At 37.1% G+C, this 18,631-nt stretch overlaps 1 protein-coding gene across 3 annotated transcripts in view; it reads left to right on the plus strand.

The window, feature by feature from the left end:
- Positions 1-2,079: 2,079 nt before the first annotated feature.
- Positions 2,080-18,631, plus strand: part of GLRA2 (glycine receptor alpha 2) — a 130,034-nt gene continuing 113,482 nt past the window's right edge. For 2 of the 3 annotated variants that reach the window (XM_084518851.1, XM_084518852.1), the window contains exons 1-2: positions 2,294-2,644; positions 4,857-4,990. In XM_084518851.1, coding sequence (XP_084374977.1) covers positions 2,577-2,644; positions 4,857-4,990 — 202 coding nt within the window. In that variant the 5' untranslated portion in view covers positions 2,294-2,576. Of the gene's footprint in view, positions 2,194-2,293; positions 2,645-4,856; positions 4,991-18,631 lie in introns of those variants that run through there. The other variant, XM_084518853.1, reaches the window with a different exon arrangement.

An 18,631-nucleotide genomic window follows, 5' to 3' on the forward strand; every position in this document is an offset into this window, starting at 1 on the left:
TTGTTCCTTAAGTTAGTAAATCCCCGTTTTCAAGCATGTATTAAATTTTGTTTGGTACTTCCATGCAACTACCATGTTGATTAACATGTCACTGAAGCCTCTAGGCACTGGGAGGTGTCAGGAATGATGGAGCAGGTACCCCAGATTCTGATTACTACATCTCTCATCATGTTTTTACAACCCCCACCCCAATTAAGGGCAGGTTATTTTGAAGCACTTCCTGATATATATATATATATATTTAGCTTCGGGATACAGTTATTTAGCATTTCAAATAACTGTGAAGAGTAGAAAATAGTTGCTAGCAGCTAAATCTTGGAAAGCAGACTTTCAAGTAGGTTTTCTCCAGTTAAAAAAAACTTTTAAAATGTCTAGCTACTTTTTCCAATAACAAAAAAAAAAGGTAATGGACATTTATAGGTCTTTAAAAGCATGTCGTATCACAAGATCCATGCGAACAGCACCATCTGAAAGATACCTGCTGTATTCAGTGATTCCTACAATGGGAACTCTGCATGCATTCCTGAGATTCCCCATACTTTTAAGCAGGTGGCAGTGTCGGTTAAAGAGACATAGTTTTTTCCTGCAGCCGATAGAGATTGTTGCTTTCCAATTTCTCGATTTATCTTAACCAAAGGTAACAATATATAGCACCATTACTGGGTTCCTACCCAGATAAGGAGAGGAAAAAATTTTGAAAAGAATGTCTTTGTTGACTCAAAAATATTTTATTGTTTCCAGATGTAGCTTTGTGAGCTTCATTCCTCAGGATGAGACACTGCAGTAAGAGAAATAACTCTTCTTTAATACCACGTTAGCATGAAGACCTATCTTCTGACGAGGTTAGAGGACGTCGTAGTGCAGTGATTCAGCATCAACTCAGTATCTACCATTAAATGTTGATAGTTATAATAAACGAAACTTTGTGGTCTTTTTTTTTTTTATTTTCCTTCTGTTGGACCTTCATTATGGTACTAACACAGACTTGGCAGGCAAGGCAATAAGGATTACACTTAGATTTGCATGTTTGGACTGCTTTTTCTGTTTAATTATTTATTTTTTTGCATAATATGTTATGTTATCTACCATTTGAACCTATGAATACCTAGCAAGGTATGTATTTTTTTCAGACATGTCCTACAGTATTAAACTAAAATAAACAAAATGCAATAACCGAGTTTCATTTAATGAACGGTAAGTGGCTTTGATCTCTTGCTAATGCGTGAACACAGCAAGTACTGTTCAGAAGACATTTTTGACTATGACTCCAAGCATGGTAAAAGTTATCTGTCATGAAGTGGTAGTTTGTTTTTTTTTTTTGCCTGGAGATATGAGAAATGTGTGTGTGTGTGTGTGTGTGTGAATTTTGTGGAAACAAAACAGTGTTCAAGCGGACAGGTTTTCTGGTGGGAGAAAAACAGCTGGACCTCCAACTGGAGAATGAAGAGTAATTTATTTTTGTCATGCTGGCTAGGGGGAAAAGACCGCTTGTAATTATTTTCCATGAATTGCTTTTCAGGTCGTTTAAGCAGATTTGATGCCGATTCAGGGAAAGTTTAGGATTTTCCTGCAGGAACCACCTGAGCTGACGCGGGGGCACGCAGCTCCCCCTCAGGGCGGTGCACAGGACACGGTGAGCGGGCTGCAGGCAGGGATAACCACGCGGGCAGCTGAGGCAAGGCAGCATTTCACGCTCCCCCACCGCCTCCCCAGCGCCCAGTCCCCCTTCACACCCTCAGGGACCCTCCCGGACCCCACGGGGGCCGCTCTGCCCCCTGCCCACCCTCAGCCCCTGAGGCGCGGTGCCGCGACATGGCGGCCCCCTCACTCCCCCCCAAAAAGGCGCTCACCCCTCTTCGCCCCCTCCCCACCCGAAAGGCCGCCAGGCGCATGCGCGGCGGCGGGCGCGGAGCTGTCCGAGTGCTGAATCCCCAGCGCCTCATTCCGGCACAGGCGCCGGGGTGCCCCGGAGCCCCCCGCCCTCCTCCTCCTCCTCCTCCTCCTCCTCCTTCATCCACCCACCCAGCCCTCCGTCCCTCCATCCCTCCTTCCACCCGTCCCACCCTCCCTGCCGACAGAGGGGAGAAGCAGACCGAGCCGCTAGCCCCGCCACCGTTCCTAAATACTACTTTCCAAAGCAAAAAGGGGGAATAAAACACACCGGCAACAGACCGCTCGCAGCGCTGCTCCCCTGTGCGTGATGCTCTGTGGGTAGTGGGGTTTCCTCTTTCCTCTCCTTTTCATTTTTTTTTTCTTCCTCTCTTTTTTTTTTTTTTTTTCCCCTTTCTCCCTCACCCACTAAAATCAAGGCGAGGGAGCGACCAGGTCTGATGCTTTGTCTCCTTTGTGTTGGCTGCTGGAGATGAGCCTAGGCTTGACCTGACCATGATTCCAAGGACTGGCACTTCTTTTTTACCCCCAGTTTGTAGAGATCCAGACCTTCTCTTCCCGACTTCCAAGAAAAATAAACTATTGCTGAATTGGGGAATCTAGGCAGCACCAGCATACTTTTTCCCTGCATCTCTCTGGAATCGTTTCTGGGATATTTTCCAAAATCACCACTGAAAGCAGGAGGAATGAACCGGCAGCTAGTGAAAATTTTGACAACCTTGTTTGCATTTTTCTTAGAGACAAACCACTTCAGGTAGGTGATATGGTTCTATGTGATGATATTTTTCAGAGGTTATGGAAATCATAACTATAAAGAAACTACGTGACATTAACCTAGTTTGTTTTGCTGTATTGAGAGTATTTCATGTTCATTCTATATAGGCTATCCCTTTTACACTCAGACTCGTTGCTTGGTAACAAACACCAAAAAATCAAGTTTGGGTGATCTATTTTCCATTTCTCTGATTGAAAAATGTACATTGTTACTGATTATCAGTATAGCAAAAAGCAGTTCCTTCAGTTTTTCTTCTGAATTTAATCTCTGCTCCCACCAGAGGTTATGTAGGAAGTTGCTTCGGTTCCCTCCTCTTCATGCTCTGGAAATGACTGAATCAGTTTTGTCAGGGACATGGTTATTTGAAATTAGAGAGCCAGCCCTCTGATTTTGGGAAAACCCTGGGTTAGACCAGTACTATGCTAACTTAAAGTATCAGTACATATGACTGTTGCTTTTTTTTTTTTTTTTTTTTTTTTTTTTTTTTAATGTTTTATAAGCTTTTGCTTTAGCTATTGACTTTTTGCGGTACAAGGCAAACAGGTCAGTTTTATTAGCCAAAACACCATTTCAGCTGAGATTCATTATTATAATATACACAGCTGTGTATCTATATGTACATGTATAAAGTGTATTTATATGCATAATGATGTATATATACAGTGACAGAATGAAATAATGATTATATTCATGAGTTCGCATACACGAGATCACAACACAACTTATAACTAGTGGATTCAGAATGAAAACAGAAGTAATTTGTATAGGATCATCCCAGATAAGTGCACTAGATTAATCTTCCAGTTTTTATTATCTTAACTGAATATTTCTGTGATTTAAGATGGAAATATTATCTATTTTGTATTAAAAAATTAAAGTTGTTGTAACTGTACCATGTCACTGACAAAAGCAAAAAGAAGCAACTGCCCTCTGTATATGGAACCTGAAAAAAGCAGGGAATCACACCTCAAGAATTTACTATCATTGCTTTTTAACAGTTTTGATTTCTTTATAAAGAGGTAAAAGATTTAATATTTGCTTTTAATTTCAGATGTTCACTTGTATATCTATTTTGTTTAGAGTAGTTCCCTTTGGGTAGATATTTAAATAGTGAATGGTTCAGATGGAGATAGAATTACTTTTTGTATAGCTGAAAGGCTGTATTGAAACATAGATACTATTGAAACATAGATACTATGACATTTAGGAATCAAGATAATACTATTTATGATAAAATCTGTGCCCCTGCACACCAAATATTACTATTTCATTATAGTTTCTTTTCCCCTTTGAATGACCTGGGGAAACTCGTGAATTCTCTTGTTTTGAAATACCCGAGGTGCTTGCAACATGTAATATGTTATGTGCAGAAAGTTTCACATGCATGATATGGTACCAGAAGTTTGCTCTTAAAACCTGAAAACAGAAATGTGTTCTAAGAGCTTGCATATAAATACCAGCTGGTGATAATATTGATCATTTTTATAATTTGATGTTCATTGGTAAACAAAACAAAACAAAAGTAAAGTAAACTAAAGAAAAACCCTGCTAATATCAGATATGACTGACTGAAACCTTTTTGCCCTTTTGGGGAAGAATCCAGATATTCATTAGCATGATTTCAGTCTTCTTTGGGTGACATTTGTAAAGAACATTTAAAAAATAATAATAAATCTATACCATTTCCAGTAAAAGCAAACAAACAAACAAACAAACATATTTTTCAGTGTTGCTTGGTGAGTGTTGCCAGCTATTGTTTGGAATTTTAAGACTACCTTAAATCAGTGTTAACATATATGCATTTTAACTGCATACATACAATTAAAACAATGATATGAAATAGATACCAAAGTCCCTGTGTGATTGTTCTATACATTAAGACAAATAGTAAACTCTATCTTCTAAACTCTTAAAGCTCTAATAAATTTCCTAAAGCTGAGGTTTTTGTTTGTTTATTTGTTTGTTTTTTTTGTGTGTGTGAAGAGCAAGTTGTGTCCATGCATACTACCTGAAGCTCATTTTTATTTCTAGACTAAAGTTTTCTGATGAAAAATAGTCTATATTGCTCTATAAAAATATTAATCATTACATTCACTGGATTGATACAATTTTATTTAGTGCTAGAATTTCTTCATGACTTGAATGAAACACTAGCTAAATAGTAGCTAATGGTGGCTAATAATTTATTTAGGACGACTTTCTGTAAAGAACATGATTCAAGATCTGGAAAATCCCCCTCACAGACCCTGTCTCCTTCAGATTTTTTGGACAAGTTGATGGGAAGGACATCGGGGTATGATGCTAGAATCAGACCAAATTTTAAAGGTAAGTTTTTTAAAACTGCTGATAAATTAATTGTTTACCTTTTGGTCAAAATGTAGTTGTAAGGGTGTTACGTCTGGGTTTTTATTCTCTTTTCAATAACTTCAGCTTTCTAGTGTGATATTGTCATGGAGATCAGTCATTCCAATGGAATACTGGAGGAACAGTGTGGGTGATAAGGGTACAGAGCTTGAAAACCCTCTTTTCAAATTTACCTGTACATGACAATAATACTTAGGTGCCGGAGGTTGTTTTTTGAAGATCTTACTAATTCCACATAGAAATAAGATTCCAGGTCCCTCTCTAAAAACAATTGAGATGCCTGAAAATTTTAAGCCATGAAGAGCCTATCTTCAATATTTCCATGATGAATTGTGGTCTTCTTTATAGCAGGCTTCTTCTTCTTCTTTCTGAAAAAAAAATGGTCTATGCTTGTGTTCAACTTGAAGAAAGTAAAATCTTCTTCCCCAAAACAGGGAGGTAGAATTCAGGGTATGCACACAACATTTATCTGGGTAACATTTTTAAGAATCAGTTTTTCAGGATCCATACAAACTTGCAAAAACATATTCTGTTTGGGGAATTTCCATGACTTCCCCCTCTTCCCCCTTTTCTTCCAAAATTTTGACTGAGTTGAGGAGAATCACAACCACTATTCCAGAAGGCTGTGGACTGGAGGCCTCATTTGCAATCATTGCTATCAGAGCACGTTTTCCTTGCTGTAAACCTTTAAATCCTGGTGGAAATGAACAAAGAATGTCTTTTGGCTTCAAATGAAGAGAGTCTGGAGACAAGTTTTCATTGTAAATATTTAACGTTTTTGGAGAGCTCTCTAATACCACCCAAACAGGCTCTTCTAAGCCAATTCTAAGCTTGGAATGTAGTTCTACTTTGAAAATTAATAAAACTATTATTTCCTCTACAAATCTGGTGCCAAAGTACATTTGCACTCGTATCTATTGGCTTTGTTGACCAAAATGCACGTTTTTCTATACTGATCTTTGTTAGCGGTGCTGTGAACACTGATAACAAGTGAAATAATCATTTCTTAGCCAGCAAATGAACCGTTAGGAAAAAAGGAGCTCACATGTCAATGAGGAAAGTGTTTAATTAAATTTAGATCAAAGATCATTTTCTCTCTCTTTCACATGTGCCAAGTACAAGACTTGTAATGAAATGTCTTTTTTGACTGCTTACCAGTGAGGAGGACTCTAGTTTGACTTTCAGATAGAAAGGTTTTAAATTAATAAAACTTTAGTCAGACGAGTTTTAATTTCAGAATAGTTTTCAAAATGTTTATTGAGTCCCTGAATTGGGGTCCACATTGGCTTGTAGTAATATTACATTAGCTTTTTACATTCATGTAATGTGTTTGCATGAATATTAGAGAAGTTTCATAATGCAGATAAAGGCAGAAAATTGAGATTGTTAAGAACTTCTTCCTACCCTTTTTGTGGGATGCACAGTAAAGGAAGACTTCTGCTTCATCTCTTGTAGCTCAGGTAAAATCAGTGAGACTGGCAGTCATGTGCATAGGGCAATAAAAATATAGCTCTTTATTTCTCCCAACACATCTAAAAACATTTTGTGAAAAAGGCAGGAGAAAACAGATCCACAGCTTTGTTCCCCTGATGCTCAAGTGGGTAGAGTAGGTATGGTGTGCACAACGTAAGGTACATGCTGATCTGTTTGACAAATGCTTTTCTCCTCCAAGTCCCATAGTTCATGTTCTCAAGGTGAAGCTGCTGCCTGATGACACCTATGAGTGTTTAATATCAAAGAGTCTGGCATTTCATACATGTATACTTTCATGATGTCACTTTCTAGTGCGGTGTGGTACTTTGCAGCAGTTTGAACTGACAAACAGATCTGCATTTTTTCATAACCTCACATCTCTGAGCTCTCAGTGGTGAGGGGTATAAAAGGTTTTCTTGTGAACTAGAGAGCTAAGTCATCTGGGTTTGAACTTCACAGCACAAGTGATAACCTTTTCAGCTGATAACTATTTTTATTAGTCATTATGATGCATACCTATGTTATAGTTGCCCAGGTCTTGTAGTTTTTTTAAATAATAAAAAATACTTAATGTTCTATATAACATTTTTTCCTTTTAAAGAATAAGAGCACAGCTGCAAAGAGGTCATAATAAATTTATCTTGCTTATAGTTAAGTATTATAAAGATTTATTTATTTATTTTGTACCTAATCTTTATTGTGACCCTAATACAAATTATTTCAGTTTCTAACATTTATTAGCCTGTGTGAGATTTTGTATTTTTTATTTTTTCTTTGGTGATATGCTCTGTTGTACAATCAATACTGATATTTTAAGTAACATAACTCTATTGATGTATGAGATATTAAAAGATTACCCAAGCTATAATTTTTTTTATTTTTTTTGGATTTTAAGGCAAGAAGTTTTAAGCATAAAAGATATTTGTGGGAAGAATAGCTTAAACTAGGGGTAAAATATCTGACTCTGCATATAGTCTGGGGTTAATATCCATTTTCTGTGACTTGCAAGAGACATTCTGCATGAAGATAATGTGTTCACTACTCATGCATTTGTCTGACTTTTTCTGCTTTAGACCAGTTATATATCTTTCTCCTAGTTCACCAGGCATTTTAAAATGTCAGAAAAGTCTGATATTCTTGGAAAGGCAACTGAGTAGAACCCATTTATCTTATACCACTGATTATAGAATAATTAAATGTATTTTTATGACTAGTCTGAATTACTGGAAAACAGAAAAAAACAGGACCTATTTGATTATTCTGTGAAATAAAGTCTACACATTCTAAAAAGAGAGGAAAATGTTGCTTACTGGAACAAGGTGTTTTATCCAGATAAAGCATTTCATTACTAGTTACTGCTTTTGCCTAACTGCCTCTTGTGAGTTAGAACATTCAGGAAGATACTGGGAGAGCAACAGATGAATATATAAAGGTTTAGACATCAATAACACATATCACTGCTTAGTTCTTTCTATTTTTAGTGTTATATCTTTTTCTTCCCAGCAGTGCTGTATAGTAAAGATCCTTTCTTTTCCTATCTTTCTCTCTTATACAACCATTGGAGAACACAAAGAATGATTTCTGGTTCTTGTTGACACAGCCTGTGGTCAGATACAGAGCAACCAGGGACTTAGAGAAACTGTCGCCCCAACGATCAGCCAGAGATGATGCTCTCAGAGATGAAGTGCCAGAATGATGCTCTCAAAATTGCCTTTCTTTAATCAGTTTGTCAGATACTTAATGCATGCTTTTCCATCTCACACTTATCTCTTATTGAATTTGAATAGCCTAATAATTTCTGTAAGGATACAGAAGGGAATACTTTTAAATGTAAATATGAAGACTACAAGCTAATACTAACTGAAGTTCCTGAGAGTCCTTCTGTTGACAGCAAAAATACACTTGGGGTCCTATGACTTGATTTGCTTTCTTTTTCAATTATAACATCAATTAAGTGTGGTTTACATAAAATAATAAAAAGTGAACCTGCATGATGTTCTTTTTGTGTGATTAATATCAACGATATATACATTTAATGGTAAAAAGCAACAACAACAAAAATCAGAGTGAAGTCTTGTACTTTCTCCATTGTTCACTTCGTTTTCCTCAACAAAACCTGAAGTAGTGCAGGGCACTTGTGTTATAGCACTAGCCAAGAATGTAGTTTTGTGATGGTAGAAAGTAGAGATGGCAAAGTGATATCATAGATTCATATATATTCACCTCAAGCTTCCTCAAGAATACTATATGCAATACCATGGTACACAGGATCAACCTACCACTTAATCACAATATGAGATGCAAAGATGATGGAAAGTCAGCTTGAATTTAAGATTCCTTGGCAAGTATTGACTTCCAGAAGATAATAAATTATGTGTTTTAATACCTTCATCTTCTAAAATCACTTAAAATCTAAAATAAGGTATAACTGATCAGACAGAGAAAACTAATTACCCATAGGCATTACTAAGTCCTTTATGCCTAATACTATAAGAATTAAATGGCTGTCATGCACTGGAGAGAGATGGGGAATTTGTCCCCAAGATCTCCAGAAAATCTTAATAATGAGGATGAGAGTAATTTTATTTTGTATTGAGTTTAATTCTATGTTTCCAGTGCATTCTTTCCTATTAAGTCGTCCCCCCCCCGGCTTTTTTTTTTTTTTTTCTTTCTGAAGAATATTCTGATTTTTATGGAATTAAGTGGAGATGTGTAGCAAGCGTGCCCATCAACATTATCTTCATCACTGGATGGTGCAATGCAGTGTGAACCGACTTGCTCAAAAGCTGCTGCTTTTGAACTCAGAAGTCTTATTGGAGGGATGCTGTTTGGGCATGTAGTGACTGTAGCTGTAAAAGATTAGTCTGTGATTACAGTGGTGTAATGCCATTCTCGTGCCGAGTCAGTGGGTTTACATCTGAATAATAAACGCACGGACTAAGTCATTTACTGAAAATTAGCCTGACAACTGTTACAGAAAATGGCTTATGCACTTTAATACTATAACTCCTTGGCACCAAGGGTCAGTTTTTCCCATGCATTCAAGCCTGTTGCTTGTTTGGCCCCTAAGTTGACCAACAATAAAATATTTAAAAAAGCATGAATAGAAACCACTGAATGACATTTAAGGGTGAAATGAATGACATCAGGAGTAATACATAAAAGCAGCTTCTATGTACATGCTAAGATGAGGCACTGTCTGATGATATTTACCTTAATCTAAACATTTGCTTCACAATAAATACCTGTTGGAAAAATAACCTATAAATATATTAATAGGCTGAAACATATGCATGACATAGACACGGAGCTGGCATGGTTTTTTTCTCCAGTGGTTAACAACCTTCCCAATGCCAGACTTTAATTGGTAACAACCACTGCCCATAGCATCAGATGCAGTGAGTATTCTACATTGGGCTACTTTCTATAGAGTTGAGGCTCAAAAGGCCACATCCAGTAGAAGCTCAAATCAGAATCAGGCATGACATCAGAGAGGAAGGAAGTGCACCCTACTGATGCACATGATAGGGCATATGCAGAAGTTTTATTATAGGCAGAGGGAAGACACGTGGCCAGTTTCTGGAAGCAGCCAGGCTGTTACACTCCTTAAACACAGGTTTCTTGAGATGTGTGCATATCCGTTATTAGGGAGGTATGCTTATGATTTACTTTCATCTTTGCAACAGGCCTCTCACTGTAAAGGTGTAAAGGTAGATGCTATGTGAGATGCTATATGGGGATATCCTATCCACAGAATATCGGTGTGTTGTGGTTTTTTTGTTTGTTTGTTTGTTTGTTTTTGTTTTGTTTTGTTTGTTTTTGGGGGGTTGTTTTGTTTTTGTTTTTAGTTGGTTGATTGGTTGATTATTTCTGTTTGTTTTATTTCTTCAACTGTAGAAATGTAGCTAAGAAATTGATGTTCTGTCACTGCTCTATATATGCATGTTTTCATGCAGAAACCTTTCCACTGCAATTATGTGAGAAACCTTTCAATTGTGTTTCTTTTATAAATCCTTGGAAAGAGGGCTATGGAAGTTGTCCTTCTCCCCATCTTTTTTAGTTTCATGTTCTTTCCCAGAACATCAGCAGGCTATGGGAATTTTATAGCTAGTTAGGTTATGTCAAGCCTACTAGACAACTGGGGCCAGACAGCAAGCTCAGGTAGACTCCCTGACTACCTACACAGCTTATGTGTTTGCTCATTCCCTGAATCTCTTTCTGAGCTTCCTCCAAATAGCTTCCTTCCCTCCAAAGCAAGTCAGAAAGGCTGTGAGGTTGCAGCAGTGTAAACACAATGTTGCTTGACCTCCAGGCTAAGGATCTGTTCCTGGTATCTTACATTTGAAAGGTTAGCCATGGTCATTTATGTTGTGTTGGTGTGTTGCTTTTTTTCAGTACCAGTGATTTAATTAAGAGGTATCAATGGATTTGGCAGTAGTCATGGAATATTGGTCTGCTGCTGCATAAACTGCCAAGTGGATTTATGATAAACAAATGTTAAAGCAGATCCAAAGTCTTTTGATATCTAAACAGGAGACACTATTGTTCTCACCATGTTCTAATTTAATTGTGTTATTTTCATTATTTCCAGTGTCGGGCTTAGATTTAAATATCTTATGTAGTTGAAGCCAATGCCTTGGGGTCAGTAATTAAGTGTCTTGTTATGTTTCATCTGTCTTAAATAGCATTCAGTTTATATATAGAATATATAAAACATATACACTTGATTTACTATAAATATAACATTTGTAAACTGCAAAATCTATTCCATACAGTGATACAGTAACTAGAAATATGTACACATAAAGCAGAAATATGCAGATTTATTAGGCAGATTCATTATTTTAATCTTCCCCACCCTCCAATATGAATATAAAACTCTGATTAAGTCATCAGAAAATGCATGTTTGATACTTCAGTTTCCAAATATGCATTTCACAGTCTTTCACAGAAATGAGTGATTTTAATGGTCTGCAAAGAAGAGCCCTCTAAATGATGCAGACAAGGTGGTACCGGGTCTGACCCAGCTTTCAAATGAAGAGTATGCAATGTCTGGCATAAATAGCTATCTGCCGATCTCATTTAGACAAAATCCATGGTTAAAATGAAAGCATAGAGAAATATAAAGGTTACAATTCTAGAAAGCACGAGAGATCACCAAGCACTCAGTTAGTCCAGGGAGAAAATGTGAGGGGAACATGGCTTTTTAACCTTGTAGCTGGTTGTCTAAGAGTCTTGACCATTTTGATACAGTGCACAGACGTGACTGTTGTAACCATCTCATGCTGTGGTCTGTTGAAGTACCTGTTACAGAAAAAGTTGTAAGGACAGGAATTGGAAACCAACACTTCTCTCACTCTTCCCAATAATTACTCTGACAGCTAAGATACAAATTTTTATGAATTCAGTTTCTCTCTTTCTCCAAATATTTAATCCTAAGTGCTTTGCTGCACAATAAAGTGAGTTCAGAACACCATCTGCACCTATTAGCTATTGTAAAAAGTGACCATAGCTACACTTTGGGATTAATCCCATCCATTATCAATATGAGGTGACAATGAGAGATTTCCCTCTGCAGTCCCAAGAAACTCATAGACTTGTAGCTTAGGAGGTGCAAGTTTTCATCCCTTCAATCTGAGGTATGCACAGAAGATCCTAGAAATAACTCCTTCTGCATGGTATTTCCCAATGTCTTGTTATTAGCTGCAAAGCTGACTGGATTTTAAAACAGGACTGAAAGTCCTTTCACTCCTTTAAAAAAGGACTGAAATTTGTGTTTGCTCTTTCAAAGCTTTTACATGCTGCAGAGTAATGATTTGAACTGTGGATACTGAATGAAATACCTAAACCTTACTGAGGAGGACTCAGAAATACCACCAATGCAGCAGAATTGCATCTAGTTCTACCTGTTTCAGGACTAAGATTTTGTTGGTTACAGCTAACAGTGGCCTGTCCAGGGAAGAATAGCAGTGTTATGATGCTCTTCTCTGAAAGCTAATATCCCTACATTTGTGTTTCTATCTCTCCAAAGTTCAGGAATACATGGAAGAAACTGGGTGAATCCAAGACTAGATGAGTTGTGGGCACTTTCTCTTGAAGAATAGTGACAGATATTCAATTGATAAAGTTATTCTGTCACAAGAACCTGTCTATGTTATCTCCTTTGTTTTTGTACTTAAGGAAATACAGCAGAGAAGAGGCCAAATGCTTTCCTTAAACCAACATAATTAGGACCTAAGATTAAACCTAAGATTAAAATTTACCAGATCAACATTTGTTATATTAGGCTGTCTATAATGACTACATTCCCGATGTGTGCTGTCTTCATGTCTCATCTTAGGTTATAAAACTGTTTTATCACGACTGCTGCTTCTTCTTGTGCTGTTTAGTTTGTTTAATAAAGAATAAGTCCTAAATAATAAATAAAATAATAACAACACTTTGGCAGGAGTGCTGCTATAACCTCTCACACTGAAATGTAAAGCAATATCTCACTCTGTTGAAGAGATGCATGCAAATTACATGAATTAGACCAAACCAACAAAGGATGTGAAAACTGCTTTCGGTCAGGATGTGAATATAGCCTGTTGCCTATTCATAAATTCATGAACAAACTAAAATGCACATGTGGCCACTCCACATAAGAACTTCAGACTGCAACAATTGTCCTTTGCAGACTGTGATGTCCTATCAGATGGAGAAGTCTGTGGTATTAAAAACCTTTGGTCAGTCTGGTTATAGGAGCCATCCTAAAAATAATAATCCGGGAGAATTTTGCAGCCATTTGGCTCCATAATACTGAGAATGACTTTGCAGTTCTTTGTCTCCTTATCCCTGAAAATGTTATTTTATTTTATTTTATTTTATTTTATTTTATTTTATTTTATTTTATTTTATTTTATTTTATTTTATTTTATTTTATTTTATTTTATTTTTTTATTTTATTTTATTTATTTATTTTATTTTATTTTATTTTATTTTATTTTATTTTATTTTATTTTATTTTATTTTATTTTATTTTATTTTATTTTATTTTACTTTATTTTACTTTATTTTATTTTACTTTATTTTACTTTATTTTTTATTTATTTTTTTTTTTTCACACTTCTGAAGTGGGTTTTGCATGGGGTAAAGCCTGAACAATCTGTTAAAAACAGTTCTTAAGTTCACACACACACACACATATTTAATTTATTTATTTTTTCCTGTATAAGAAAAACTTCGTAGACTCATCAAAATTGGAAACAGTTAGGGACAGACTCCATATAGGCCAATACAATAAACTCCTCGGTGTGAATATGGTCTCATGTGGACAACTTTATAATAGACTCCTACTTAACATGGATATTGGTTGTAGAAACTGTAAAAAGATTGTACTTTGACCCTACAATGAACTTTATGTTAGCAGAGCTTTGAGCTTCTTAAACCATGTCATGGTCCTCTCAGTGATGCAGTGAACATCCTGCATAGTAGAGCTTATCATTTCCTTACTACAGATGATTTGGCATTAATAAAAAAAAAAATAAGCCAGCCAGTTTATAAGATGCTTGTTTTCTAGGCCGGCGAAGAGTTCTCATTTCCACTTCTATTCTTCCAGCCATTTTATATACAGAGTTCCTTGATGACTGAAAAATTGCTGGTTAAAGACATCCAAGAAGTGCCTTAATCATAGAATTATAGAAGAGCTTGGGTTGGAAGGGACCTTAAAGACCACTTAGTTCCAATACCCTTGCCATAGGCAGTGACATTACCCACTAGATCAAGTTGGCCAAGGCCCCACCCAATCTGGCCTTGAACACCTCCAGAGATGAGGCAGCCACAACTTCTTTTGGCAACCTGTTCCTGTGCCTCACCACCCTCTGTGTGAAGAATTTCTTCATAAAGTCTAATCTAAATCTATCCTCTTTTAGTTTAAGAACATTCGCCCTTGTCCTGTCATTATCTACCCAAGTGAAGAGTCCCTCTCTGTCTTTTTTATAACAAAACTTTAGGTATTGAAAGGCCACAGTGGAGTTTCCCTGGAGTCTTCCCTTCTCCAGGCGGAACAGCCCCAGCTCCCTCAGCCTTTCCTCATAGGAGAGGTGCTCAACACTGATCATTTTGTGGCCCTCCTCTGGACTCCTAACATGACTACATCTTTCTTGTGCTGAGAGCCCCAAACCTGCATGTAGTACTCCAGGTAAGGCCTCACAAGGGCAGAATAGAGGGGGCTTAAAGGAGGTCTTGCAGTTCCTTTTTTGGTATTCAGGATGTGGGAGACAACATAGCAGGTTCTCAGAGGGATACAGGATTTGTAAAGAGAGTGTACAGGAGACTGAGCTAAAGGTACAACAGAAAAGCTGATGGGTCAGGAGGGAGGAATTAAGTTCAGAGTAATATTCTGTATAGATTGTATGGAAATGAGTGGAACTATAAGGAGGTCAAAAAATGGGAGTTCCCAACAGCTGAAATGTTTAAAAACAGAAAGAAAAATGTTAGTTCTAGGTGTGGTGAATATATGTGGTTTTGTCTGTGACCAGTTGCAGATTGCCATCTATATCAGCTCCTGACCTTTTCTGTTGTCATTTGTCCCTATGCCTGAGCCATCCCATTTGTCTAAATCCCGTTGTTCATCTGTATCCCATACATCATTTGGTGCATAATTCCCTAGCGACAATAAATCAATGTCTGGTCAGTAATGTTAGTCAACCAAACTGCTCTTTTTCTTGAACTCCTGCATATGCCTTCTGACAGTAAAGCAAGGAGCATTAGGGAGATGTTAAAATAAAAGCTGGCAGAATTATGAAATAAGGTAAGTGTCCAAGGCTCAGAAGAATAAAAAGGGAGTTAAAATATATTCTGAGACCTCTCTGAATACAGACAGTGATATTGACCAAGTTCTATATTTGAGACCGTACCTATTGACACGTATAACTAAGCTTCCATCAATTTCTGTGGTACAAGATCAGAATCACAGAGAAGGAACAAAGGAAGAAATATTTAGAGAAAAAGGAATAAAGCACCATTTATTATTATTAATAAATGTTTTGAGGTGAGTAGCAGAACATAAAGCAGTTAATTCTGACTGAAAATAAAAGCCTAGACTGGGTTAACAGAATTTCTGTATTATTATTATTACTTTTTTTTTTTTTTTTTTTTTTTTTCATTAAGCAGAACTTTCCTCCTGCCTTCTCCTCTCAGTGCATATTTTTTATCTTGTGTTTCTGTGTGGTCTCTTAGATGAGTTGGCTACAGTGAATTTGTAAAATATTATTAAAAATAAGATTACCCAAGAGTAGTTTGACTGACCCTATGCAGGAATGCAGATTTCATGACTAGAGATGTAATACCATATTTTATTTAACCACATTAAGGTGTGTCTCAGGCCTCTGAACACATTAGGCAGTTCACATGCTGATCAGCAGCAAAGAGCTCTGTCTTCATTAATGCAAAGCAAGCAAGCAGTTTCTCAGAACCAGGTGCAAGGAGCATCTCTGCTACCTGCTCCCAGTGAGGGTGAGAGCCTCTGCTTTCCATTTTCTCATGTCAGTGAAAATTACTTGGTGATAAAAAACAAAACAAAACAAAACAAAACAAAACAAAACAAAACAAAACAAGTAGGTGCCTGGATGTTTTCATCCCATAAGAAAAGCTAACAATTCAATTTAACCAGAAAGTACCCATTTCTCCCTTGCACTGGAGGAACAAAGACTTCAGATGTAAATGCCTTGTAGTAAGGTGCTGGTCACTCTTCAGAATGAAAAGATGTGAGAGAAGAGAGGGGAGTTCAGAGAAAAAAAATAAAAAAAAAAGAACATATGAAGAATTAAAGCATTTATTTGAATATTTTCAAAGTTGGCATACGTACTAAAGTACCTTTGCAGTGCAGGTTTCTAGTTCCATTAGGAAATTTTTGGATCAAAGATTTCTTATTCACTTTTTTTTTTTTTCTTTAAATTTGTTTCCACAGACTCATTTGCACATGCAAGATTTTAGCTTTGGGACTGGCTGCACTCAGTCACCAGTGTGACAGGCTTGTGTAGAAATATCTCAGTTAGCTTTCAAGTAATTTGCTCAGAGGTGCTTTGTGCCACATAGAGATGATACAGAGCTCAGCAGGAGCTATAATGCCTGAGGTTACTGGCCTCCAGTGAATTCCAACCTGCCATGACTGCACTGGTAGCAGCCCTCAAACTGCCTATGTGAAAGTCAGCTCCAATGCCTTTATGTGATCCATTGTGTCTGTTATTGCTACATACTCTTTCTAGACTAGCTCAGGTTAGCTGGGTAAATCAGGAGCATGTCAACTGTTTAAAAGGCTTTTCACTTCTGAGCTCCTGGTTTGGGGAGTGAAATGAAATAGTGCCTGAAAATTGTTCGTGTGGTGTCTGTTAGATAACCTGCATGGAAATACCCCACTGCACCCCAAAGCTGACAGTAATACATGTTTCTGTTATCAGCCTTAGCAGAAAGAGGCAGAGAAGAATGAACACGTCATATGGACTATCCTGTAATGCCAAATGCAGAGCTGAAGAGGTTTTGTAGCGTGAGACTCACCTTCCTCTTCCAGCACTGGGTCTGAGGACAGAGGCATTCCTTCAGTGTAAGGAACCAATCCAACATGCCAATCCAACAATTTTCACAGGCACTTTAAGGCACAAAAAGTGCATCTTAGCAGGGATTTTCCTCCTGTGATGTGCTGATGGGATTTTAGCAGCATGACTTCTGTTACATTCAGCAATAGTCCCACAGCCGAAAACTCACATTCCACTTCAAAAATTGATTGCTTACTGTTTGACCTCAGACTATGTCAATGCATATATGGATGGCTTTAGCTCTACTTACCTCAGAGACCTTTTATTTCTGTGACTCATTCTGTAATCACCTGAATCTGACAATCACTGTAGTATTTGTCTTGTAAGTCTCCAGTGGTATTTTACTGAAGAAAAGCTTTCAATTTTGGAATGTGACGTGCCCTTTTTATATCTAGGTAATGTTGTAAGGCTGCATTTTTGCTCAAATGTTTTCTGAAGTTAAACAAATGAAGGAAGCAGCTTAAATTTTGATGTAGAAGAGTTGTCTTGATGCCATTTTGTATATTTATATGAGTGTGTGTGCACCTATATGGGTACTTCTGGAAATAGGCAGAGACACGAAAACTAGGGAAAAAAAGTACTTAAGGCATTCCTTTAACTGTAATGTTTTTGTGCTGGTTCTGTGTTACCTACTTGGGGCAGAGCATTCTGTATGTCCTTCACTCTACATATACCATTGCAGTAAGTGGCATTGTTCAAATATATTCTTTAACTACTTGGTAGTATTTGGGCTCAATAATATCCATGGGCATGAGATTCCTAGAGGCTTTAGGCACCTAAATTTGTCTGCAGATTTGGCTCTGGATCTGTCAGTGTCTTTGTAGCTCTTGGCCTTATCCTGTTGTTCATAAATGTATATGTATATTGACTTCACAGAATACAATTCTGTATTCAGATGCAAGAGTAAGCACACAAAACTGTTGCTACATTCCCACCAGGAGACATGGCATTCTCAGCAAGCTAAGTTATTATATATGACAGATGAACTTACCGAGTATGTTGGTTTTAACTTGATGAAGCAGAAAAATAATTTTGTTTTTATTTTATTATTATTTTTTTTTTCCCACAGTAAATTGCATCAGGGCAAAGTACCATACAATTGCTATATTGCAGAGGTTCCTGAGAGGTTCCTCGTGAGGTTCCTTTTTTATTTTATTCATTTGTTTTATAGATACAATTGCCATCAATGAATAATAAAATTGATGTAAGCATAATAATTTCTGTGTAATGTTGGATTGTGGTGAGCACATCTAAAGAAAAAGGACTAATTTGTTTTCTTGGCATGATTATACGTAGGGAGTTAGGGTGATGTGCCCCACAGAAATCCTATAGAAAAATAACGTCCTTAGTGAAAAAGCATCACTTCCCAACAATAAACATCACCTCGATTTTCAAGCCTTAGGGTGATTATGTTGTCCTGGTGTTATTAGTTTTGCTTCTTATGACTGATATATTTCCTTTGCTGTTAAGACACAAATGAGATGATGGAGGAAAGGTGGGGGAAAATGCTGGTTTTGCCTAAAGGCAAAAGAAAAGGGAAAGGGAGAAGGAGGCT

This window comes from Aythya ferina (assembly GCF_964211825.1).
Source record: "Aythya ferina genome assembly, chromosome: 1".
Lineage (NCBI taxonomy): Eukaryota > Metazoa > Chordata > Aves > Anseriformes > Anatidae > Aythya > Aythya ferina.